Raw genomic sequence first — 26,523 nt, forward strand, 5'->3', positions numbered from 1 at the left:
CTGTGCCTAGGGCCCAGTTTGACATTAATACGGCCCAGTCCAAAATGCCAGCATGGGACTTTTGGGGTGATGGGGCACTGGTGAGCTTGACTTGTGTGCCACCGCAAAATGCAGATCTACAAGTTCACATAATACACTGCTGTGCCAATCATGGTGAAACACATTGTGAGCGTGAAGATCGTCTATTTGCGGTGACATTTGAAATGACATCACACGAAACAATTCCTTGTCAAAGCAACGACGGACAATGTTTTCTAAAGCTTTTATTGGAACATTCATTAGAAAAAAATCTTTACATAATAATACATCTTTGACAAAAAAAAAAGTGACAATTCATTAAAACAAAGAAACAGAAGAATGAAGAGATGTACAGTACAGATGCAGAAGCCAATCGGAGCGCTGAGAAGTCATTAAATATCGTGGCGTTATTTTCTTTTTTTAGAGCGGAAACTAAGAAGAGGAAATAGAAAAGCTGTGTTTGTGTGTGTGTGTGTGTGTGTGTGTGTGTGTGTGTGCGTACGTGCGTGCGTGCGTGCGTGCGTGCGTGTGCTGTCTTCCTCCACATAATCGTTTCCACGTTGAAAAATGTTCATATATTTTCAAACATCTTTAAAAGTAGTGGAAATAGCCGATCTACAAGCTCACAACGCCTCGCCGTGCGACGCGTTGTGAGCTTGTAGATTTTTCCACTATTTCCACTATCAATGTTCTTTTTTTAAGTATAAAGTTGTCAAATATGTCAGTCATTTCGTTGTATATTTAGGTTATGTGTCATATCTACCATGTGCAACTTCAAAGCCTAAAAGCCAAACAGAAATGTAATTGTCAACGACAAAAAAACACAAATTAAATCGTTAATCGCAGTTATTTGAGTGACAATTAATCGTCACGTAAAATGTCGTGACGATTGTGACAGCCCCACATCCACAGTGACCAGTGATTGGTCCATATACTCGATCTTCCGCAGATAAAACAAAACAAAACAAAATTAATGCACACATGGCCTCATGCACACAGCGAGTCCGAATTCGTCCAGATTCTGACAATATTCTCCGTTCTTTCCGCGCGGAAAATCGGATCCTGTGTGTCGACAATCAGACACTTAAAGCTAGGAGGAGATTGTGTTTTCATGTCAGTCTGTGTGACAGAGTCTGTTTACGTGTAATTCTTGCGGTAGTCATCTTAGTCTGTGTGAAGGCCCTTTCCAACTGGCCGCGATAACGATAAAAGATAACGATAAAAAATATCGTTTTCAATCGAGGTGGATGGTATCATCCCCACCGCAACAATAAAGCCCTAATAATTGATGTGAACGCCAACATATCGTTATCTTTATCGCGTCCAGTGGGAAAGAAGCATTAGTTGTCTACTTTTAGCGATAAGTCGTCTGCACAGAGTCTGTGTGAGTTGTTACTTCTTGCGGTAGTCGTCAGCGTAGAGTCTATAAGTTGCTACTTCTTGTGGCAGTAGTCGAGCAAGTCGTTAGTCGTCTGCATAGAGTCTGTGAGTTGTTTGTTTCTAGCGGAATCGTCAGCGTAGAGTTGTTATACGTGTTTTACTTCTTGTGGTAGTCGTCTGCGTAGAGTCTGTAGAGGGGAGCACACATTGGACGCGGGCGGATGCGCAGCGTCGCGGTATCGACACGCGTGAAGTGCCGCGCGGTAACCCCGACTGGATGTGGCGCGCTGCCACACAGCACATCCATTTCCCCCGGTGGGGAGAACCATGGGAGAACATGTTCAGCGCACGGCAACGCTGGAAAAATAGAACAGCGGCGTATCGGCGCGGCAGGCAAGGCGGCAGACCCGCGGCTGCGCGCGTCTGACGCCGCCGGTGTGGGTTAGTTCATTGAAAATAATGGAGCCGTATGTTTTGACGCGTCGCCTCCACGCCACCTCCATGCCGCCTCCGTGTCCGGTGTGTGCTCCCCTTCAGTTGTTACTTCTTGCAGTCTGGGTAAGTTGGTAGTCGTCTGCGTAAAAGTGTTTTACTTCTTGCGGTCGTCATCTGAGTAGTCTGTTAAAGTTTACTTTTTGTGTAGAGTCTGTAAGTGTTTACTTCTAGCGGTAGTCGTCAGCGTAGAGTCATTATAAGTTGTTATTTCTTGCGGTAGTCATCAGCGTAGAGTCTGTAAGTTGTTTAATCATTGCGTAAAGTCTGTAAGTGGTTTACTTCTAGCGGTAGTCATCTGAGTAGAGTCTGTGTGAGTTTACTTTTTGCGTAGAGTCATTATAAATGGTTTATTTCTAGCGGTAAGTCCTCAGCGTAGAGTCTGTGTGAGTGGTTTACTTCTTGCGGTAGTCATCAGCATAGAGTCATTATAAATGGTTTTCTTCTAGCGGTAGTCGTCAGCGTAGTGTCTGTGTGAGTTTACTTTTTGCGTAGAGTCATTATAAGTGTTTTATTTCTTGCGGTAGTCATCTGCGTAGAGTCTGTGTGAGTTTACTTTTTGCGTAGAGTCATTATAAGTGTTTTATTTCTTGCGGTAGTCGTCAGCGTAGGCACGGTGGTCGTCCTGCTCGGGGTACTGGTCTCCGTAGCCTCTCAGCAGGTCCTGGAAGCTGGGCATGCCCTGCTGCCCGAGGTGGGCGGGGTAGGGCAGGTAGGGCTCCTCCTGGTGGCCGCTCTGGAAGGGCTCCGTCTCGCTGGCGTCGCTCTCCTCCTCCTCCTCCTCCTGCTGCGTCTCGGCGGCGCGGGGCGGCTGCGGCGCCGCCTCGGCCTCGTAGCGGCGCAGCCGGCAGTCGCGGTCATACTCGGGGTCGCAGTGGGGGTTCTCGGGCTCCAGGACGCCGCTGCGCGAGCCGTCGGCGTTCACGTGAGGCTCGTAGGCCTCGGCCGGGTAGGCCTGGCCGCGGTGGGCGCCGGAGCGCGGCCGCGTGCCGCCGGCCGCGGGCTTCACGGGGGAGCAGTCGCGGTCGTAGCCGATGTAGCAGTCGTAGCCCTCCTTGGTCTTACCTAGAGGGAGGAGGAGCCATTGGGGAGCAAAGTTAGGGTCTCATTACTTTACTATACAGGAAAATAAATCTACTTTAAGTAGCATGTGGTTACGCGGTAATCATATTTTTGATTACCGCGACAACATCATAAATCACGCTTTTAGATTTTTTTTTGTCATAAATCAGGGTTATTGAACACCCTTTATATCTGTGTGTTGGTTAAAGTGGGCGTGACACGGCCAAAACAGCTAATTATGGCTATCAAATTAGCACATTTTTGTAATGATGTCATGTACCCCCATGTTAAATTACCCAATCAAATTAATTTATTGTAGTTACTGTACTGAAAGTAGTACTTTCTGTACAGTAACTGAATTAAATTAATGTGATTGGGTAATATGACGGGAGGGGGCGGAGTTGAGCGCTGAGTATTATCTAGTGAAACAACCCCAACAGAACTGTGCGAGGAGAAAATGCGACAATTCATAAAACGAATTTTAAAACAAGCAGTTCTAGGGGTAAAAATGTTATATAATCTGCTATAGAATTCCCCCTAACCGCGTACAGGGTACAAGTCTTCTAACAAAAAGGTGTCAGAGATTAGAACCAGTGTCCAACGTTCTCCTCGATCCACCGCAGCACAGACCACTTTTTAGCAGCCATCTCTGCTAAAAAGTGCTCCAGTGCTTCACCGGTGTCAGCTCCGGACCACTTTTTAGCAGCCATCTCTGCTAAAAAGTGCTCCAGTGCTTTCTTCCGAGCGCCTAATGGGTTTCCGAGGCTACCGGAGCTCCGGAGGACTGAAGTCTGTGGTAGCCTGTGTGTGTGCGTGTGTGTGCGTGTGTGTACACACACAATAGCTCTCGCAGTCGCAAATAGCCGTGCGGTGCAGCGCTAGCCGGGCTAAACGCTAACAACAAGGCATCAACATTGTGCGCGGCACCGCACGACGGACGAAGTATACATTCACTACTAACTGATACGGCCCCGCCTCCTTTTCAGACCGTTTGAAGAAAGACCACGTGACCTACTGTATCATAATGTTAAATTTCGGCCGGTGTCCCGCCCCCTTTAACATAATATTGAACCAATGGAAAGTAGTAAAAAGCCCTTTGGTCAAAACCTCCTAACTCCACTTGAGCTCATTTTACCGAAAATGAAACTAAATAAAAACAAAGCTTTGATGACTAAAACTAGGACTAAATATATTGACAATTTTGTCAACAAATAAAAACTAGACTAAAATTTCACGGTAGGGACTAGTGGAGAAGAGATCCAGTAGAACTAAAAGACAAGTCATTTTATGTTTGGTTGCACTCGGGTGTTGCACTCTGAAAATAGCAGATCTACAAGCTCACGTGTTGCACTCTGAAAATAGCAGATCTACAAGCTCACAACGCTTTGTGAGCTTGTAGATCGGCTATTTTCAGAGTGCAACCAAGTGTGTAAAATCAGACACCATCAAAATGTTTTGTCGACAAAATCAACTGTACATTTAGTCGACTAAAATATTATGATATTTAGTCGACTAAAACTAGACTAAAACTAAAACATTTCAGATGACAAAAAAATTACTACAACTAAATCGCATTTTATTCAAAAGACTGCAACTAAAACTAAATCAAAAATTTGATGCCAAAATTAAGGAGTTAGGAGGTATCGGCCGACAGCAGAGATATGGTCATACCGGGGGGTCCCAGTGGGTGGTGCTGTTGCGGCTCCTCCTGTGCTGGCTCCTCCTCCTCCCTGAAGAAGGGGTGTGGCTGTCGGGGGGGCGGGGCCTGGGGCGGGGGGCCGCCGCGGCGGTGCATGGCGGCCGCCGCCTCACGGAACATGGCGAAGGGGTCGCTGGGGTCGGCCTGGGGGGCCTGGGGGGGCGGGGCGGGGGGGCCCATGCGGGGGGCGTAGGGGTCAGAGCCCTGGGCCTGGGCCATGTAGTGACGCAACATCGCCAGCTGGTCGTTGGCGGGAGAGGGAGGAGGGGCCTGCCGGTACCTGGCGAAGGAAACAAAGGAGGGTGGAGCTTAAAGTCCCTATTACTGTTTCTGAGGTGGAGCTTAAAGTCCCTATTACTGTTTCTGAGGAGGAGCTTAAAGTCCCTATTACTGTTTCTGAGGAGGAGCTTAAAGTCCCTATTACTGTTTCTGAGGAGGAGCTTAAAGTCCCTATTACTGTTTCTGAGGAGGAGCTTAAAGTCCCTATTACTGTTTCTGAGGAGGAGCTTAAAGTCCCTATTACTGTTTCTGAGGAGGAGCTTAAAGTCCCTATTACTGTTTCTGAGGTGGAGCTTAAATCATAACTATCGCTGCGCTGCACCGCTGCTGTGCAAACTTAACACAGTTGAGCGTGTGTGACTGTATGTGCACCATAGAGTTATAGATGTGTGTGACTGTATGTGCGCCATAGAGTTATAGATGTGTGTGTGACTGTATGTGCGCCATAGAGTTATAGATGTGTGTGTGACTGTATGTGCACCATAGAGTTATAGATGTGTGTGTGACTGTATGTGCGCCATAGAGTTATAGATGTGTGTGTGACTGTATGTGCGCCATAGAGTTATAGATGTGTGTGTGACTGTATGTGTGCCATAGAGTTATAGATGTGTGTGTGACTGTATGTGCACCATAGAGTTATAGATGTGTGTGTGACTGTATGTGCACCATAGAGTTATAGATGTGTGTGTGACTGTATGTGCACCATAGAGCTATAGATGTGTGTGAGTGTATGTGCACCATAGAGTTATAGATGTGTGACTGTATGTGCACCATAGAGTTATAGATGTGTGACTGTATGTGCACCATAGAGTTATAGATGTGTGTGACTGTATGTGCACCATAGAGTTATAGATGTGTGACTGTATGTGCACCATAGAGTTATAGATGTGTGTGGCTGTATGTGCACCATAGAGTTATAGATGTGTGTGACTGTATGTGCACCATAGAGTTATAGATGTGTGTGACTGTATGTGCACCATAGAGTTATAGATGTGTGTGACTGTATGTGCACCATAGAGTTATAGATGTGTGTGTGACTGTATGTGCACCATAGAGTTATAGATGTGTGTGACTGTATGTGCGCCATAGAGTTATAGATGTGTGTGAGTGTATGTGTACCATAGAGTTATAGATGTGTGTGACTGTATGTGCACCATAGAGTTATAGATGTGTGTGAGTGTATGTGCACCATAGAGTTATAGATGTGTGTGACTGTATGTGCACCATAGAGTTATAGATGTGTGTGACTGTATGTGCACCATAGAGTTATAGATGTGTGTGACTGTATGTGCACCATAGAGTTATAGATGTGTGACTGTATGTGCACCATAGAGTTATAGATGTGTGTGACTGTATGTGCACCATAGAGTTATAGATGTGTGTGACTGTATGTGCACCATAGAGTTATAGATGTGTGACTGTATGTGCACCATAGAGTTATAGATGTGTGTGACTGTATGTGCACCATAGAGTTATAGATGTGTGTGACTGTATGTGCACCATAGAGTTATAGATGTGTGTGACTGTATGTGCACCATAGAGTTATAGATGTGTGTGACTGTATGTGCACCATAGAGTTATAGATGTGTGACTGTATGTGCACCATAGAGTTATAGATGTGTGTGAGTGTATGTGCACCATAGAGTTATAGATGTGTGACTGTATGTGCACCATAGAGTTATAGATGTGTGACTGTATGTGCACCATAGAGTTATAGATGTGTGTGACTGTATGTGCACCATAGAGTTATAGATGTGTGTGACTGTATGTGCACCATAGAGTTATAGATGTGTGTGACTGTATGTGCACCATAGAGTTATAGATGTGTGTGACTGTATGTGCACCATAGAGTTATAGATGTGTGTGACTGTATGTGCACCATAGAGTTATAGATGTGTGTGACTGTATGTGCACCATAGAGTTATAGATGTGTGTGGCTGTATGTGCACCATAGAGTTATAGATGTGTGACTGTATGTGCACCATAGAGTTATAGATGTGTGACTGTATGTGCACCATAGAGTTATAGATGTGTGTGACTGTATGTGCACCATAGAGTTATAGATGTGTGTGACTGTATGTGCACCATAGAGTTATAGATGTGTGTGACTGTATGTGCACCATAGAGTTATAGATGTGTGACTGTATGTGCACCATAGAGTTATAGATGTGTGTGAGTGTATGTGCACCATAGAGTTATAGATGTGTGTGAGTGTATGTGCACCATAGAGTTATAGATGTGTGTGGCTGTATGTGCACCATAGAGTTATAGATGTGTGTGACTGTATGTGCACCATAGAGTTATAGATGTGTGACTGTATGTGCACCATAGAGTTATAGATGTGTGTGACTGTATGTGCACCATAGAGTTATAGATGTGTGTGACTGTATGTGCACCATAGAGTTATAGATGTGTGACTGTATGTGCACCATAGAGTTATAGATGTGTGTGACTGTATGTGCACCATAGAGTTATAGATGTGTGTGACTGTATGTGCACCATAGAGTTATAGATGTGTGACTGTATGTGCACCATAGAGTTATAGATGTGTGTGACTGTATGTGCACCATAGAGTTATAGATGTGTGTGACTGTATGTGCACCATAGAGTTATAGATGTGTGACTGTATGTGCACCATAGAGTTATAGATGTGTGTGAGTGTATGTGCGCCATAGAGTTATAGATGTGTGTGACTGTATGTGCACCATAGAGTTATAGATGTGTGTGACTGTATGTGCACCATAGAGTTATAGATGTGTGTGACTGTATGTGCACCATAGAGTTATAGATGTGTGACTGTATGTGCACCATAGAGTTATAGATGTGTGTGAGTGTATGTGCACCATAGAGTTATAGATGTGTGTGGCTGTATGTGCACCATAGAGTTATAGATGTGTGTGACTGTATGTGCACCATAGAGTTATAGATGTGTGTGACTGTATGTGCACCATAGAGTTATAGATGTGTGTGAGTGTATGTGCACCATAGAGTTATAGATGTGTGTGACTGTATGTGCACCATAGAGTTATAGATGTGTGTGACTGTATGCACCATAGAGTTATAGATGTGTGACTGTATGTGCACCATAGAGTTATAGATGTGTGAATGTATGTGCACCATAGAGTTATAGATGTGTGTGACTGTATGTGCACCATAGAGTTATAGATGTGTGTGACTGTATGTGCACCATAGAGTTATAGATGTGTGTGACTGTATGTGCACCATAGAGTTATAGATGTGTGTGACTGTATGTGCACCATAGAGTTATAGATGTGTGTGACTGTATGTGCACCATAGAGTTATAGATGTGTGACTGTATGTGCACCATAGAGTTATAGATGTGTGTGACTGTATGTGCACCATAGAGTTATAGATGTGTGTGACTGTATGTGCACCATAGAGTTATAGATGTGTGTGTGACTGTATGTGCACCATAGAGTTATAGATGTGTGACTGTATGTGCACCATAGAGTTATAGATGTGTGACTGTATGTGCACCATAGAGTTATAGATGTGTGTGAGTGTATGTGCGCCATAGAGTTATAGATGTGTGTGACTGTATGTGCACCATAGAGTTATAGATGTGTGTGACTGTATGTGCACCATAGAGTTATAGATGTGTGTGACTGTATGTGCACCATAGAGTTATAGATGTGTGACTGTATGTGCACCATAGAGTTATAGATGTGTGTGAGTGTATGTGCACCATAGAGTTATAGATGTGTGTGGCTGTATGTGCACCATAGAGTTATAGATGTGTGTGACTGTATGTGCACCATAGAGTTATAGATGTGTGTGACTGTATGTGCACCATAGAGTTATAGATGTGTGACTGTATGTGCACCATAGAGTTATAGATGTGTGTGACTGTATGTGCACCATAGAGTTATAGATGTGTGTGAGTGTATGTGCACCATAGAGTTATAGATGTGTGTGACTGTATGTGCACCATAGAGTTATAGATGTGTGTGACTGTATGTGCACCATAGAGTTATAGATGTGTGTGACTGTATGCACCATAGAGTTATAGATGTGTGTGACTGTATGTGCACCATAGAGTTATAGATGTGTGACTGTATGTGCACCATAGAGTTATAGATGTGTGACTGTATGTGCACCATAGAGTTATAGATGTGTGAATGTATGTGCACCATAGAGTTATAGATGTGTGAATGTATGTGCACCATAGAGTTATAGATGTGTGACTGTATGTGCACCATAGAGTTATAGATGTGTGTGGCTGTATGTGCACCATAGAGTTATAGATGTGTGTGACTGTATGTGCACCATAGAGTTATAGATGTGTGTGACTGTATGTGCACCATAGAGTTATAGATGTGTGTGACTGTATGTGCGCCATAGAGTTATAGATGTGTGAATGTATGTGCACCATAGAGTTATAGATGTGTGAATGTATGTGCACCATAGAGTTATAGATGTGTGACTGTATGTGCACCATAGAGTTATAGATGTGTGTGGCTGTATGTGCACCATAGAGTTATAGATGTGTGTGGCTGTATGTGCACCATAGAGTTATAGATGTGCGCTGCAGCACAACATTCAGACAGTTGAGCGTGTGAGTGTGTGTGTCTGCTGTGGCGTGTGCAATTATTAATATTACCTGCCGTATTATTACTATTATTATAATTATTAATATATTACCTGGCGTAAGGGTCGCTGGCGGCTGGGGGCGGGGCTTGGCGGTACATGGCGTACTGGTTGGCCTGAGTGGGAGGAGCCTGACGGTACCTGGATGAATGGAAAGGGTTAATTAGAATGTTATTGCTTATCTAATCTGGTCCTAAAACTGTTTACAAAATCAACTTGAATCGGCTTAAATCAGGACTTTGTCAAGATTTGAAAGAATTGTTATTTTTTAATCAACGTTTTCCTGTTTATCTCTCCTATGGCACCAACACCAACAACAACATTGCAACTGGCAAAAACAAACCTAGCCCAGCCTCCCCTGACCCTTCTCTGTATTTACCTACTGTATATATTCTTTGCACTGTTTATGTTATTTTTATTTACTTTTTTTTGTTTTACCATATCTACTGCATAGTACTCTGTTCTATCTGTCTGTCATTCAATGTTATATGAGATACTTCAATGGTTTCCTGTGGAAATAAGCTTAGTGTTTTCATGGATCTCCTTTTAGTTGACCTTGTACCAGTGAACTGTACTGTCATGAAACTGTACCTTTTTCTATGCAAACTTCTAATAAAGTTGTCAATCAATCAATCAATCAATCAATCAATCAATACAGCATGGAATTGTGGGCAAACTCTTATGCAAGGTCAACAAAATATTCTATATTTTGTGTCAGTGGGGTTAAATGTGATCAAACGGTTCTGTGGCTGAAATGCTGGATAAATGCATGGATCTTGATGTGAAAAATGTTGGACTGGACTGAAAACATGCCCTTTTTGCAAAAGGAACCCTGATTACCTTGCATAAGGGTCTCTGGTCCTCTGTGCTAGAGTTCTCAACGGGCCTGAAAATTAAGGCCCGGCCCTAATTGGGCCCTAACTGGGCAGGCCCGAGGCCCTACCCGACCCTACTAGTTAGCATACATTTTAGGCCCTACCCGGCCCAAAAACCTTCGGGTCGGGTATGGTCGGGAGTAATATTAATAAAATAATAAAAACTAATATTTAATTTTTTCATTGAGCCCGAGGCCCTACCCGGCCCGACTAATTAGCATACATGTTAGGCCCTACCCTACCCTAAATGTTGGTCGGGTTCGGGTATGGTCGGGTTCGGGCAGAATTTGAGAACTCTACTCTGTGCGTTGTTGTAAGGTCATAAGGAGGTTAGGTTACCTTGCATAAGGGTCATTAACCCTCTGTGCCTGGTTGTAAGCGTCTCTCAGCATGGCATAAGGATCGTTGTCTTGCTGCTCCTCGGGGGGAGGGGAGGGGGCTGCTCTGATGGCGGCCGCCTGGTCGCGGGGGTCGTCCTGGAAGTGCTGTTGGGTTGAGGAGAAGCGTGTGGCGGTCAGCGGGTTGCAGCCGTCCTGAAACAGAGGGTTACAGGACCCTGGGCCGGCCGGGGCGGGGGGGCTGGGGGCGCGGTTAGCCTGAGGGACAGAGAAGGAACGTTTATTTAATGACCTTTCATTTAAACAGTGAAAAACTGGCTACCATTGCCTTCTAAAGTCTGTGTATGTGACCTGACGGTCGCTTATCTCCTGATTAGGGAGTCTTACTGGTGATTACAACTAGAAAGATGCTATTTGAAATTGTGAGTGTGGTTGCTGACGGTTGCTGACTATATTCTACAGTAAGCTAACTGTCATGTGAAACTCCACCCATTGATTCCCTATTGATTCCCACTACCATTGATTCCCTATTGATTCCCACTCCCATTGATTCCCTATTGATTCCCACTCCCATTAATTCCCTATTGATTCCCACTCCCATTGATTCCCTATCCCTGAAAAGTTACCCTAGTTTATTTGAGGATAAATAAAGTAACAGCTACCACTAGGGGGTCCCTCAGAGGGTAAATAAACCTACCATTAGGGGGTCCCTCAGAGGGTAAATAAACCTACCATTAGGGGGTCCCTCATAGGGTAAATAAACCAACCACTAGGGGGTCCCTCAGAGGGTAAATAAACCTACCACTAGGGGGTCCCTCAGAGGGTAAATAAACCTACCACTAGGGGGTCCCTCAGAGGGTAAATAAACCTACCACTAGTGAAGCAGCGTGGGCACAGCGGGGGTCCCTCAGAGGATCACAGTCAGGGTACTGCAGGTACAGCCCAGAGGGGGTCCCTCAGAGGGTAAATAAACCTACCACTAGGGGGTCCCTCATAGGGTAAATAAACCAACCACTAGGGGGTCCCTCAGAGGATAAACCTACCACTAGAGAGGCAGCGTGGACACAGCGGGGGTCCCTCAGAGGATAAACCTACCACTAGGGGGTCCCTCAGAGGATAAACCTACCACTAGGGGGTCCCTCAGAGGATAAACCTACCACTAGTGAAGCAGCGTGGGCACAGCGGGGGTCCCTCAGAGGATAAACCTACCACTAGGGGGTCCCTCAGAGGATAAACCTACCACTAGTGAAGCAGCGTGTGCACAGTGGGGGTCCCTCAGAGGGTAAATAAACCTACCACTAGTGAAGCAGCGTGGGCACAGTGGGGGTCCCTCAGAGGGTAAATAAACCTACCACTAGAGAGGCAGCGTGTGCACAGTGGGGGTCCCTCAGAGGGTAAATAAACCTACCACTAGAGAGGCAGCGTGTGCACAGTGGGGGTCCCTCAGAGGGTAAATAAACCTACCACTAGTGAAGCAGCGTGTGCACAGTGGGGGTCCCTCAGAGGGTAAATAAACCTACCACTAGTGAAGCAGCGTGGGCGCACCGGGGGTCCCTCAGAGGACACAGTCAGGGTACTGCAGGTACAGCCCAGAGGGGGTCCCTCAGAGGGTAAATAAACCTACCATTAGGGGGTCCCTCATAGGGTAAATAAACCAACCACTAGGGGGTCCCTCAGAGGGTAAATAAACCTACCACTAGTGAAGCAGCGTGGGCGCACCGGGGGTCCCTGAGGGGATCACAGTCAGGGTACTGCAGGTACATCCCAGAGGGGGCCTTCTGGACCAGGCGGGCCTTGCATCCCTGGGGGTCCGTCTTGGGGTCACAGCCCAGGTGGGCGTAGGAGGGCAGGGGTCCCTGGGAGGGCTTGTGACCGTAGGCTGCTCTCAGGTGGTACTGGAGACACTCCACGTCATCTGACTGGCAGATACGCAGAAGCTCCGCCTTCTGCTCCTGAGGGGGGGAGGGGGGGGGGGGGGGGGGCACGAACGGGCAGATGAAAAGATAGTCAGGGAAAATTACCAGTCAAATCTGCACTTGTTTTGCACGAAGAACATTTATCCTTGGGCCAAAAACAGACCCCATACAACTATGAAAAGTGATGACTCATCACTAAACCATAGTTTTTTGGGTCAAAACAAATGCTTGCAATGGATTCAGAATAATTAAAAACACCTAGTTAGACCCCTCACATCCCACTTAAAGCAGATTTTTGGGAGTGATTTTTTTCCCTTATAGTACAGTGTACAGTAAGTGAATGAGACCCAGAATTACCCTAGCTGTCAAATATTTTGCTAGGGATGTTGAATTCCCATCTTTGTTAGATATGTTACTAGACACCTTTACCAACACATTGGTGAAGAAATCGTTTGGTAAGGAATTTATTCCTAGGTTTTATTAAAATTCCCTGCCTATAGAGGGTGTGAGCGTGCAGAAAATGAGTGGCGAATCGAGTGGCAACGTGAGTTTAACGTCGTTTTAATGCAGTGGTTGTCAACCTTCTTCACATTTGAACTGGGGGACCCCTCAAATGGGGGACCCTCAAATAATCATATTTTAACTGGGGTCCCCTCAAATAATCATATGTTAACTGGGGACCCCTCAAATAATCATATTTTAACCTGGGAACCTAATCTACAAGCACACAACACCTCGCACCGCGAGGCATTGTGTGCTTGTAGATCGGCTGTTTTCACTACTTCTGTGCGACGGCCTTGTATGATGAAGCAGGGCTTTGCTTTGCGAAAAAATGTATACATTTGAAACTTGGAGATACAAGGTTTCTGCCCGACAGTGACGATTTACTTTGTTGGCCGCCCAGCCCCCAAAATGGAACGAAGGCCGACATTTTATTTGTAATTTTTTCCTAATGGCCGGCCTGGACCGGCCGGGAATGAACCGGCCGTTCGGGAGTTGTCCCGCTTTTCCCAATGGCCAGCACTTCCCTGGCATGTAGATATTATGTAACTATTTTCACAATGTCTGCCTCTATATATTTGACAATTTGGCCAATGTTTAATTTGTCATTTTAGAGGTATTAAAAAGTCCTTAAATTGTCACTTTAGAAATGTGCAGATACCCTCTATACCAGGCCTGGAATTTCGTCAGTTTAGGGGCAAGGCCAATTGGCCTTTGGTGTTGTCAAATTTGTGAGGGCACAAAGGCCAAGTGCCAGGGCAGGAAGGCCATCATTAAAACAATGATTTTAAGTCCACGCCACAGTCATAGTTAATTTAGCTTAAACGTTAAGGTTTAATGTAATACCTTTCAATTAAATAAATATCAAGAACCTGTTTTATTTCTGTTTTGCCATGTGCAGTGGTGTAAAGTAACTAAGTACATTTACTTAAGTATTGTACTTAATTGTTTATTGTAATTTTGAGTATTTCTAACACTTACTTCTACTCCACTACATCTCGGATCCAAATATTGTACTTTTACTCCACTACAATTATTTGAAACCTTTAGTTACCAGTTACTTTGCATATATCAATTATAATATTATTAAACATACATGGACCACTTTAGCCCTATTTAGGCTATTTGAAAATAACCAAGCTTATAGAAAAAATAGCAGATCTACAAGCTCAAGATGTGTCGCATAACTATGCGTTGTGAGCTTGTAGATCTGCTATTTTCAAACATTTTGTACTTTTACTTTTGGTACTTTAAGTACATTTTGATACCAATACTTTTGTACTTTTACTCAAGTATATTTATGACTTTTACTTGCAACCGGAGTATTTCTACATTGCAGTAGGCTATTGATACTTTTACTTAAGTAAAACATTTGAGTACTTTTTCCACCACTGGCCATGTGTTGTGCACGCACGCACGCACACGCACACACGCACACAAACTCCTCCCTCCCGTTCGCGGAGTGATCCTTTCTCAACAATAATGTACTTTCTGACAGCTCAGCCTCTTGGGGAAAGAATAGCTTTTGGTTCCCTTAGTGCTGCATTTTGGTTGTTGTCCTGAGCTCAGCAGAGCTCCGTTTGAAAGCATTCGTTCGCACATTCGGATTTATTCAACAGGCTGCGTTAGATGTAACTCCCGTTTGGCCCGGTGATGCTTTTGTGTTGTATAAACACTGTGTCGCGGGACTCCGGCGGCTCACTATGCGGCGGCTGCTATGCTGCTACTACGAGCGTAAATGGAATCTACTACTGGTCATGTGAGGAGCTCAGCCAACCACGCACTGCTGTTACCGTAATGACTGGAAAATCGCGCAGAGGAAAAAACGGTAAAAAGCAGTTAATGGACTGCTGTGGGCACCGGGGCACCACGGCCACTGTGGCCGTTTGGGCATGTCATTTTTCGAGGGGCACACGGCCAAAGAGAGGGGCAACGACGGCCATGGCCGTCGTGGCCGCCGTGAATTTCCTGCCCTGCTCTATACACTTAAACGTTATGTTGGTTTGTTTACAGTTGAGAGAGAAAACAATGTTTCACATTAAGTTAATCATCTGGGGACCCCCAAAATAATTGGGGGGTCGTGTGTGATGTGATGATGTCATCAAACGATCAGGGTTCCCACACATTTTTACCAATTCATTTCCAAAACCTTTCCAGAATATTTAATCCAATTTCCAGGACTATATAACAATAATTCAGCTCAATAACAGGTCGCTTACTCCTATGTGCAATGCCCAAAGACAGGTAGTGTAGTGTTTTCAGGCTGTGACCCCCGAAATAATCATATTTTAACTGGGGACCCCCCCACCCTGAAAAGCACTAAGAGTTGAGGAACTTTGTATAACACGGTTCTATTGTGAAAATAGCATATAGATCGTCTATTTTCACAATTTCTGCCTCTAATATTTGACAATTTGGCCAATGTTTAATTTGTCAATTCAGAGGTATTAAGAAAAATAACCAAAGACAATGCATAGCTATTTTTTCCAGGACCTTCCAGGACCCTTGATCAATTCCAAAATTTTTCCAGTAGCCTACTGGAAAAATATTTCTCTAATTTCAAAATATTTCCAGGAATTTCATGACCGTGGGAACCCTGAACGATAAAGTCGACTTCAACTCAACGTTTTACTGAGTCGAGTCGACTTGCAAAAATCACAAGTCGTTAATGCCCTATGAGGTACATACCTTCAGGGGGTCCTTCACTATAATGAGGTACTGGGGGGTCCTTCACTATACTGAGGTACTGGGGGTCCTTCATAAAGAGGTACATACAGGGGGTCCTTCACTATACTGAGGTACTGGGGGTCCTTCATAAAGAGGTACATACAGGGGGTCCTTCACTATACTGAGGTACTGGGGGTCCTTCATAAAGAGGTACATACAGGGGGTCCTTCATGGTACATACCTTGCTAAGGAATGACTGTGATGAGGGTGCGTAGTAGTAGTACCCAGACTGGGGGTCCTTCACGGGCACGGCCGTGCGCACGTAGAGCGGTGCGGGGGCCTTGGCGGGGGCGGGGCCTTTGAGCGCCGCGGCAGCGGGCGCGGGGGGCGGGGCCTTCTTGACGGGCACAGCGGGCAGCACCAGGGGCAGGTAGGGGCTCTTACCCTGCAGCAGAGCGGCGTACAGGCAGTAGGCATCCTTGGTAGGGTCGCAGGTCTTCACGGGGGGAGGGGTGGGAGGAGGGGGAGGGGGGGAGGGGGGTGGGGCGGCTGGTGGCCGACGCCACGCAGTTGGGGTCCGCCGAGTCGGCGCAGGACTTGTAGATATCCCCTAGGTGGCGCAGGTAGGCCTTGTAGGAGCGACGGCCCTCCGCACGGTTCTTGTTCTGGAGGTAGGCTAAGTAGATCTTATCTAACTCCTGAACCTGTGGAGAGGAAAGTAACTAATTACATTATGAACAGAGTAAAGTAACTAATTACATTATGAACAGAGTAAAGTAACTAATTACATTATGAAAAATAACTAAAAATAATTCAAGAAGCAAAAATAGCCGATCTACAAGCTCAAAACGCATCGCAGCGCGATGCGTTTTGAGCTTGTAGATCTGCTATTTTTGCTTCTTTTGTATGAGATACTAGAATGACAAAGTAGGACGTAGCAATATGCAATGTGGCCCTCTGGAGTGAAGGTGGAAATATAGTGGCCCTCTGGAGTGAAGGTGGAAATATAGTGGCCCTCTGGAGTGAAGGTGGAAATATAGTGGCCCTCTGGAGTGAAGGTGGAAATATAGTGGCCCTCGCCATCATCAAAGTTGCCCACCCCTGCCCTAGACCCCCTGTGCCCAGTTGTCCCTACAGTGCCCGCTGGGCAGTGCCCAGTGCCCACCTCTCCTGTATCCTCTCTCAGAGGGAGGTGTTGTCCCTACAGTGCCCAGCGGGCAGTGCCCAGTTCCCAGTGCCCACCTATCCTGTATCCTCTCCCCCACAGGGAGGTGGAGGTGGAGTTTCCTCTCCCAGTAGGGTGGAGGAACAGAGGAGGTGTTTTTAACAAGCAGTCGTTTTAAAGAGCCTGACGTTGAAAGGTTTCAGATTTAAAACCTTCATTACAGGATGAAAGCTGGATGAGATGAAGGAAAGACCCCTGGAGGTTGGAGTGTGCGTGTGTGTGTGTGTGTGTGTGTGTGTGTGTGTGTGTGTGTGTGTGTGAGCGTGTGTGTGTGCGTGTGTGGTGTGCGTGCGTGTGTGTGTGTGCGTCCACTCACCGCCTCCAGGTTCCCGTTGTCAGTGAAGTACTTGTACCAGTTCCAGAAGTCAGAGTTCTGTTGGTACCAGCTGATGTTCCTACGGTGTCGCACCAGACGACGGTGAGCCGCCGCCGCTGCAGACTGCTGCTGGAGCCTCTCTCCTACTGACAGGGAGACAGGGAGGGAGACAGACAGAGAGACAGAGAGATAGAGAGCTTTATGGATGCTCTGCAGTGGTGTGTTCTAGACCTTTTTTGAGGACATACTATAATCTATGATCCGCGGCTATTCGTTTGGCCAGGGCAGACGCCAGTGCATAATGCCTATCAGATACGCTACTCTGAAAGTTTCACGAGGGCAGACGCTTTTCATATTTTTATTTCCGACAGCAGACGCCGTATACGTGCGTTACAGATAGAACACAGCACTGATGCTCTCCCCTACTGAGCAGTGAGGACAACAGGGTCAGGAATTTCAGGGAGGCCATGAAGGCCATGGCCGTCGTTGCCCCTCAGTTTGGCCTTGTGCCCCTCAAACCAATGACATGACCTGAGACCACAGTGGCCTTTATGCCCCTCAAACCAATGGCATGACCTGAGACCACAGTGGCCTTAATGCCCCTCAAACCAATGACATGACCTGAGACCACAGTGGCCTTAATGCCCCTCAAACCAATGGCATGACCTGAGACCACAGTGGCCTTAATGCCCCTCAAACCAATGACATGACCTGAGGCCACAGTGGCCTTAATGCCCCTCAAACCAATGACATGACCTGAGACCACAGTGGCCTTAATGCCCCTCAAACCAATGGCATGACCTGAGACCACAGTGGCCTTAATGCCCCTCAAACCAATGGCATGACCTGAGACCACAGTGGCCTTAATGCCCCTCAAACCAAAATCATCCTTGACCCTTAAATTCAATTAATTATTTCAATGGACCAAAATCTTGTTTTATTTGGTGGCCTTCCTGCCCTGGCATTTGTCCTTTATTAATATATATATATATATATCCATATCCATATATGGACTTAATATTAACGTTTTCGGGGAAGGTAGGGAGTAAGTCCGCGTAAAGCAGGCTTTTTTTGGGCCAGTTAGGGTCTGGGATTGATGACATCAGAAATCTCCATATATGGGCATAAAAGGGATTTTGTTTCTGGGAATGACCATATATGGACTTTTTATTTTATTTTATCCTTTATTATTAATAATATGTATCCATATGCATACAATATATTTTATGCCCATACATGGAGATCCCTATCTGAACCAGCCACACAGATATGGGCCATGTCTTGGCCATCTGTCCAGTGATATATATCAATGACATCAGGGATCTTCATATATAGGCATAAAAGGGATTCTGGGGAATACCATATATGGACTAGAGTAGAATAGTTACCATCTCCTTTGAGCTTCTGGTCGATGGGGCCAGCAGACAGTAGATCTGAAAGACCACACAGAAGAGGGATCACACACACACAACAACAACAACAACAACAGATCTGACAGACCACAGTTAGGGCCCAGTTAAGGCCCAGTTAGGGCCCAGTTAAGGCCAGGCCTTAATTTTCAGGCCTGTTGAGAACTCTACTTTGATTGGCTCCCACAAAGTTTGTCAAGGGAGTTGTGATTGAACAAATTCAGAGGTGATAGTAGACACCTTTATGAACACATTTGTGAAGAAAGCTATTGATTTAGATTTAGTTCCCAGATTGGTCTAACACTCGGCTAACTTTACCTTACTACAAGTACATCATGTGAGCAGGGTAACAGAGGTCATTGCCTCTATGGCCTGCGGGGGGTGCTATACTAACAGTGCTTTGTAGATTTTATAGGTGAGCCTGTGATGTTGAACCCATGCAGCGCTGTGCGTGTGTGTGTGTGTGTGCGTGTGTGCATGTGTGCGCGTGCGCGCGTGCGTGCGTGCGTGTGTGTGTGTTGCTGCTACAGTAAAAAGCACAGCTTCAGTTTGTTGCTGCTTCAGCTCTTTCATCTCCGCAGGGAGGAGGTGTTAATGTTTTACAGAACGGGGGGGGGGGGGGGGGGGGGGGGGGGGTCAGGATGGTGAGCTAGTGTTTGCCAACCACTCTGTGCCCCTTAAGCTAGATGCAGAATAGATATTACAAGACCCAAATCTAGAAGAGTGAGCATTTTTTAAATCAAATCTATGCTTCTGGGGGGCCAGGGGGAGTGTGTGTGTGTGTGTGTGGGGGGGGGGGAGTGGGGGGACTGAGTTACCAAGGCGGAGGAGAGGGGCCTTAATTATGTTATACTTTAGCTATTGTAAAATAGCAGATTTCGCAGATTTTTTTTTTATTCGCTGTATGAGCTCACAGCGAGCTTGTAGATCTGCTATTTTTGAAAAGTCGTGAAAAATATTTGAAATATTCAAAGAATTTACAAAAATTGCAGATCTACAAGCTTGTATATCTGCTATTTTTCAATAGTTAAAGCACAAAATAATGTGTTAAAACAAAAATAATAAGCACAAAATAATGTGTTCCCCCTATGAAGAACATTCATGGGGGGCCCGCAGTGAATCCTTGAACCCAGAGCCCAGAATGTGGTGCCACGCCCCTGCTGGGGGGTCCCTGCGCAACATATTTTGAGATGGGGGTCTGCGGCCACATACACATCATATTGGGGGTCCTTGACCTGACAAGGTTTCCCACTAATATAGCAACATTATGTTTTTTTTTTTTTTTTTAATAAAAAACTGTTAGTAATTAGAATACATTTCTAGAATCGGCCAGGGGTTCTCAAACTTTGTCAAGTCAAGGACCCCCAGAATGATAATATGTATTTGGCCACGGACCCCCATCTCAAAACATGTTGTTTTCCAGGGACCCCCAGAAGCAAAGATTTCAGTAAAAAATGCTCATTTGGGTCTTGGAATATCTATTCTGCATCTAGCTTAGGGGCACAGCGTCGTCATTTGGCACATGTCAAGAACATGTTCAATATTTTAAATGTTTATATTAATACGATATCGAGAGAAGGGGGGGGGGGGGGCATATATTATATATTATACACAGCCATATATTATTCCTGATAAAAGTCATGTTTGTGCTGAATGAATTACATTCACCCATTCACACACACACACGCACACACACACACACACACACACACACACGCACACACGCACACACACACACACACACACACGCACACACACACACACACACACACACACACGCACACACGCACACACACACACACGCACACACACACACACACACACACTAGGGCATTCACCGAATATTCGAATATTCGAATATCAAAGTCACTATTCAACGTTGTTCACCAAAGTCGAATATTCGCTTATTATAATTCTTTCATTATTTTGTCTTTAAAAAATATATAGTTTATAAAGCTTGGCTAGATAGGAAGTCATAAGAATGAGTTGTCAATGCCCCTGGTGGATGAATGTGTTAATGCTCTATACCAGGGGTTCTCAAACCTTTTTAGGCCGTGAACCCCCAAAATAAACATATTTGAACTGGGGACCCCCTACCCTGACAAGCACTTGGAATTGTAGGTGTTACATTTAATGTGATAAATATTGTGAAAATAGCAGATCTACATGCCTACAACGCCTTGCGTTGTTCAACTCTTGCTTACTTAATATTTGACAGTTTGGCCAGTCCTGTCGAATATATTATTCTAATACTTTGAGGTTGAATTATTCAAATACTAAAAATCACTATTCGGGAATGCCCTAACACTCACGCACGCACACACAATAACAATAAGTAGAGACACCAGAGCCAGCCTGTCCGTCAATGACCCCTAACAGTGGTTCATAGACATCAAAGAAACACCACTAATCATTTCTTTCCCGTAACTCGGCAGAAAAGTGGCGGAAAATACGCAGACTTGGCACCAAGGGGGGGGGGGGGGGTGAAGGGGGGGGGGGGGGGGGGGGGGGGGTCTAGAACGATGCTGTCTCATCGTATTTCCGCCGTATCGTTTTTTTATGAGCTTGTAAAAAAGAAAAGAAGGGGAGCTAACATCTGGTAACATCTGCAAACAGCAGCTCTTTAACAGGAGGGGGAGGGGCTGTGGGGGGGGGGGGGGGGGTGCTGACAGGTAGTAATCTGTTACAGGAGCAGCGGCTGATGAAAAGAACCCCCCCCCCCCCCCCCCCCTCTCTCTCTCTCTCTCCCTCTATCTCTCTCTCACTTTATACTTTATACTTGAGAACAATGTTTGCTTGTGGACGGTTTTTCAGAGACTCGTGACAGTAATCATTAGCTCTGGTTCTGTAAATGATATCATAATTGGGATGTTTGGTATGGGTCTGGTGCTAGCAGATCATGACGTACATTTAGGAAAAACACAAAACGTTAAGAGTATGGAGGAGGTAGGTTTCTGCCCGACAACAACCATTCACAAAGAACAGAGATTAATGTAAAGAGTTAAGCTTACAGTAAACATAACTTACACAATGTATTTTGCATCATATGATGCAAAATGCATCACTGATGATGCAAAACGTCCATATTCTGAAAATAGCAGATCTACAAGCTCACAACGCCTTGCAATGCGAGGCGTTGTCAGCTTGTAGACCTGCTATTTTCGGCAAAGAGGGACCCCTTAGTTGAGAGAGAGATGAAGCAGGGACCCCCACAACCTGTTCATAGATTCCACATAGTTTCATTGTTTGACGGCACAATCATCAGTGTATTTTGGATTCATGACAATTTGTGTTTTCAGATATTTAACCACTTGAACCGTCAATACTTAATAAACTTGACCTTTCACTCTGTACTTAGTCTGCTCTTTTTCCCCCTCTACACCAAACCTCTTAGCTGAAAATAGCTGATCTACAAGCTCACAGCGCCTCGTAGCGCGAGGCGTTGTGAGCTTGTAGATCGGCTATTTTCGGCTAAAGTTCTCAGAATATGGACGCTAGGGGTCAAGTGGTTAATATGAGAAAGGGGTGGAAAATCAAGTTTCTATCACACAAAGATTTGGAGGACCCCCTGTAGTAACTCTGAAGACCCCCTGTTGAATACCCCTGGTATATTACAGTAAATGGTAAATAAAATTGTAAATGGTGAATTTATATAGCGCTTTTATCCAAAGCGCTTTACATAGATTGTGCATTACATTCACCCATTCACACACACATTCATTACATTCACCCATTCACACACACATTCATTACATTCACCCATTCACACACACATTCATTACATTCACCCATTCACACACACATTCATTACATTCACCCATTCACGCACACATTCATACACCGGTGGCGGAGGAAACATGCGCAGCACCAACCTGGGAGCAATTAGGGGTTCAGAGTCTTGCCCAAGGACTCTTCCACACTCAGAAGGAGCCCGGATTCGAACTGGGAACCCTTTGTGCACTAATGACGGTTTCTCTACCCCTGAGCTATGCCGCCCCACAAACAGTGTGTTCTACTCACCAGACAGCAGCGCTACAGCCAACAGTGACGTGATGAAGACACAGGAGAAAGATGATGTCCTCCTTTCAGCCATGATGTCTCCTCTCCTCTCTCTCTCTCTCTCTGCTAGCTGACTGAAAACACATTAAAAACACAACACACGTTGGAAGTATAGGTTAACCAAGTATAGCCCTAACCCAAGTATAGGTTAAAATCGTGACAACACAAGAACATGTTAAAACACAATTCACATAATTAGAAATGTTAAAGGAGTAGTTCACCCCCAAAATGACTTTTTTTATATTGATTAGTCACGCCATGGAGACTAGAGTTCAATAATATTTTTAGTTTTTTGTCGCATTCCTAAGATAATAATGTGATAACAATAAATTTACCCCCATTTGTTCCAGATGGGGACCCGTTTCGAAACGGGTCCCCATCCGGAACCAATGGGGGTAAATTTACTCGAATCAAATTTCTGTCTTAGGAATGTGACAATAAACTAAAAATATTATTGAACTCTACTCTCCATGGCATAACTAATCAATAGAAAAAAAGTCATTTTGGGGGTGAACTACTCCTTTAATGTCTTGGTTGAAAGCCAAGGAATAAACATTTGTTTTAAAGCAGTTAAACTACTTGTATTTGATCAATTATTCACCTCATGAAAAACTCAGAATTCAGGACATTTTTGTACGTTTTTGTCTCATCCATGAGCCAATCATGTGATGACAGGCAGAGTCTCCTATTGGCCGATGTCCTGGCCAATAAGAGCTGGAACGCACTGTTACTTTAACCATTGTTTTATGCTTCAAAAATATCAGATGTACAAGCTCACATGCAGCGTGGCACCGAGTGCCGTAGATCTGCTATTTTTGAGAAGTCCTTCTTCTAAATCAGTGGCTCTCAAACTTTTTCATGTCAAGGACCCCCCAAATTACATGTGTTTGGCCGCGGACCCCCATCTCAAAATATGTTGTTCCAGGGACCCCCCAGAAGCAGAAATTTGAGATACAAAAGTTTGCTATGAAAGATATACAGTATTCAGAGTTGCAAATATTTTCTTTTTTTCCCCCTCGAAAATAGCAGATCTACGAGGTCACAGCGCGGCACTTGGTGCTTGTATATCTGCTATTTTTTTTAATAGTTAAAGTTTTAAATTATGAATGGGTTAATGGGGCGTGTAATACACCAACCAACCAGCAGTCTAACACACAATGCAATTTAAATACATTTACATATGCACATGTAGTCAACTCTGCCTTAATGCTGCATATGGGTCACAACATATAAATGACCTATAAATTAATGTCACTCATTAAATTGCTGTACTTTTCAATAAGCTTGCAGCCAGGAAAGTCTTTTTTGCTTCTATCAGTAACTCTTCTCCCCAAAAAGGTTACCGGACATGTACATATATTTTGTTCTTTTTTTTAAGTCTGTTGTGAACACTAGAAATGAGGAGCTTGCAGGTGACCCATCATTATGTTGTCTACAACAGGGTTTCTCAAAGTGCGGTCCGTGGTACCCTAGGGTGCCATGCCACAAGTCCAGGGTGTCTATATCACAGAATACTATGATAATATTTATAATTGATCAATATCACTTCAGTTTACCCACTTATACTTTAGTACAACAGACCTGAGTTAAACTGTACTTGGTTGATCTTTTCCAGCCAATACATTACACCAAGTCTCTTCACCAAAAAACAGCAGATCTACAAGCTCACAACGCGTCACAGCGTGACGCGTTGTGAGCTTGTAGATCTGCTATTTTTTGGAGGTCAATGTTCCCCTCCCGAACAGGGATGCTGGGGTTCAAGTGGTTAAACGTCAAGTATAAAGTTATGTTCAATCTGTTCTAAAAAAATAGAAACAAAGTTTTCCTCTGTGGCATAAACTGAATCTTAGATTTACATATTTAGCAACCATTAATATGACAAAAGTATTATTATGTTAAGTATAAAGTAAAGTGTAATTCAGGAGTGTTGTGGTTATTTCCAGGGGTGACCCGAGACCAAACATGTTGAACCTCTAATCTACAAAGAAAAGCACAGGTGTTTCATTTCATCCTCAACCTGAACTTGAAAGTTGGAAAGCACCTGAAAGTACTGAAACTATTCCAATGTACCTGAATTTACCTGAAACTATCTTATACTGAAAGCACCTGAAAGATTACTGAAACCTTTCAAGGTTCACCTGATTTGTCATCATTTTGCATCAGGCGTGACGACACCGTTTTGACTAGAGAGATGCTTTTACAATGACCATCTCAACATGATCTTTATGATCTACTGGTAGAGAGATTACTATCTACCTTCAGGACAGCCCCTGATTTACATGCTCACACATGAAGCTCTGATCAATACTGTACAATGAAATAACTAACAATAAACAAAACATAAACCTAGGGTGCAGTGAATTAAAACTGAGCAGCATATAAAATAAAGAAAGAACTGTAGCAATCCATGTGTTTATCAAGACAAGATAACATGACCAGTGGTTACTAACGTCTGACTTTTTTATGCAAAACATCTAGTCTTCAATAAATAAATAAAAGAAAATCCATTGGATTTATAATTCGTTTGTTGGAGAAGAATAAGGATTTACTTTTCGGGGCAAGTGGTCATGACCTTTGGGCAAGTAGGACGTGACCTTAACTTGCCCGATGGGCAAGTACCTCTGAGCCCTTCGAGTCCCCAAACCCTGATGTCTGTGTAAGGACACAGCAAGGCAGAATTGACCAGTCATTTATTAAAGGAGTAGTTCACCCCCAAAATGACTTTTTTCTATTGATGAATGCATTACTCCCCATCCAGAATCAATGGGGGTACAATTTATTATAATATTTATGTTGTCTTAAGCATGCAAGAAAAGCAACAGATTATATTGGAGACGTATAACTCAAGTCTCCATGGTGTGAGTAATCAATAGAAAAAAGAATGTTGGGTGAACTACTCCTTTAGTTTGACTCTCTTACTGTTCAGTCACTGTGCCTTATGACTGTCACCATTATGACATTTTACATGACATTAATTGTCACTCAAATAATTGCGATTAACGATTTAATTGTGTTTTTTTGTCGTTGATAATTACATTTCTGTTTGGCTTGTAGGCTTTGAAGTTGCACATGGCAGATATGACACATAACCTAAATATACAAAGACATTACTGACATGTTTGACAACTTTATACTTAAAAAAGAACATTGATACTAGTGGAAATAGCCGATCTACAAGCTCACAACTTTGGCCTACTTTGCGGACGTGTGTGTGTGTGTGGGGTTTCTCTCTTACCTTCAATGTCCTGTCCGTGTGTCCCTCTGCAGGTTTTTAACGTGACGTCTGCTCCAACCTCGGCTCAGCTGGGACGTCCCAGCACTGCAATATATACCTGTGGGTGTGTGTAGGGGTGTGTGTAGGTGTGTGTGTTTAGGTGTGTGTGTGTGTACGTGCACACCCTCCTGTCTCCCCCACAGCCTTTCTGACAGACTGCTCTGAGGGAGGGTCACAGGAGCTTTTAAACTGACCCCCCCCCCCCAACCCACACACACACACACACACACACGCACACACACACACACACTGTACACACACACACACACACACACACACACACACACACACACACACACACACACACACACACACACACACACACACACACACACACACACACACACACACACACACACACACACACACAATGCTGCACTGTAGATGTACTCTGTTACAAGTATA

General features: G+C 44.5%; 1 protein-coding gene across 1 annotated transcript; it reads right to left on the reverse strand.

The window, feature by feature from the left end:
- Positions 1-331: 331 nt before the first annotated feature.
- Positions 332-26,152, reverse strand: and1 (actinodin1). Its single transcript, XM_080752382.1, has 11 exons — positions 26,080-26,152; positions 22,806-22,918; positions 18,765-18,809; positions 17,377-17,519; positions 16,378-16,539; positions 16,077-16,331; positions 12,446-12,703; positions 10,753-11,009; positions 9,593-9,679; positions 4,624-4,931; positions 332-2,955 (listed from the first exon to the last, which is right to left on the reverse strand). The coding sequence occupies exons 2-11, from the start codon at positions 22,876-22,878 to the stop codon at positions 2,474-2,476; spliced, it is 2,070 nt and encodes a 689-aa protein (XP_080608508.1). The 5' UTR covers positions 22,879-22,918; positions 26,080-26,152; the 3' UTR covers positions 332-2,473.
- Between the last annotated feature and the right edge of the window lie 371 nt (positions 26,153-26,523).

This window comes from Nannobrachium achirus, assembly GCF_963921795.1.
Source record: "Nannobrachium achirus genome assembly, chromosome: 21".
In the NCBI taxonomy this organism is placed as follows: Eukaryota; Metazoa; Chordata; class Actinopteri; order Myctophiformes; family Myctophidae; genus Nannobrachium; species Nannobrachium achirus.

What these genes read in the sequence shown, in the direction of transcription:
- and1 (XM_080752382.1), bottom strand. Translation starts at nt 22,878, where the DNA reads ATGGCTGAAAGGAGGACATCATCTTTCTCCTGTGTCTTCATCACGTCA. An exon ending in GGCTGTAGCGCTGCTGTCTG is followed by an intron (nt 18,810 to 22,805) that starts GTGAGTAGAACA and finishes GTGGTCTTTCAG; the next exon opens with ATCTACTGTCTGCTGGCCCC. An exon ending in GCCAGCGACCCTTACGCCAG is followed by an intron (nt 4,932 to 9,592) that starts GTAATATATTAA and finishes TTCCTTCGCCAG; the next exon opens with GTACCGGCAGGCCCCTCCTC.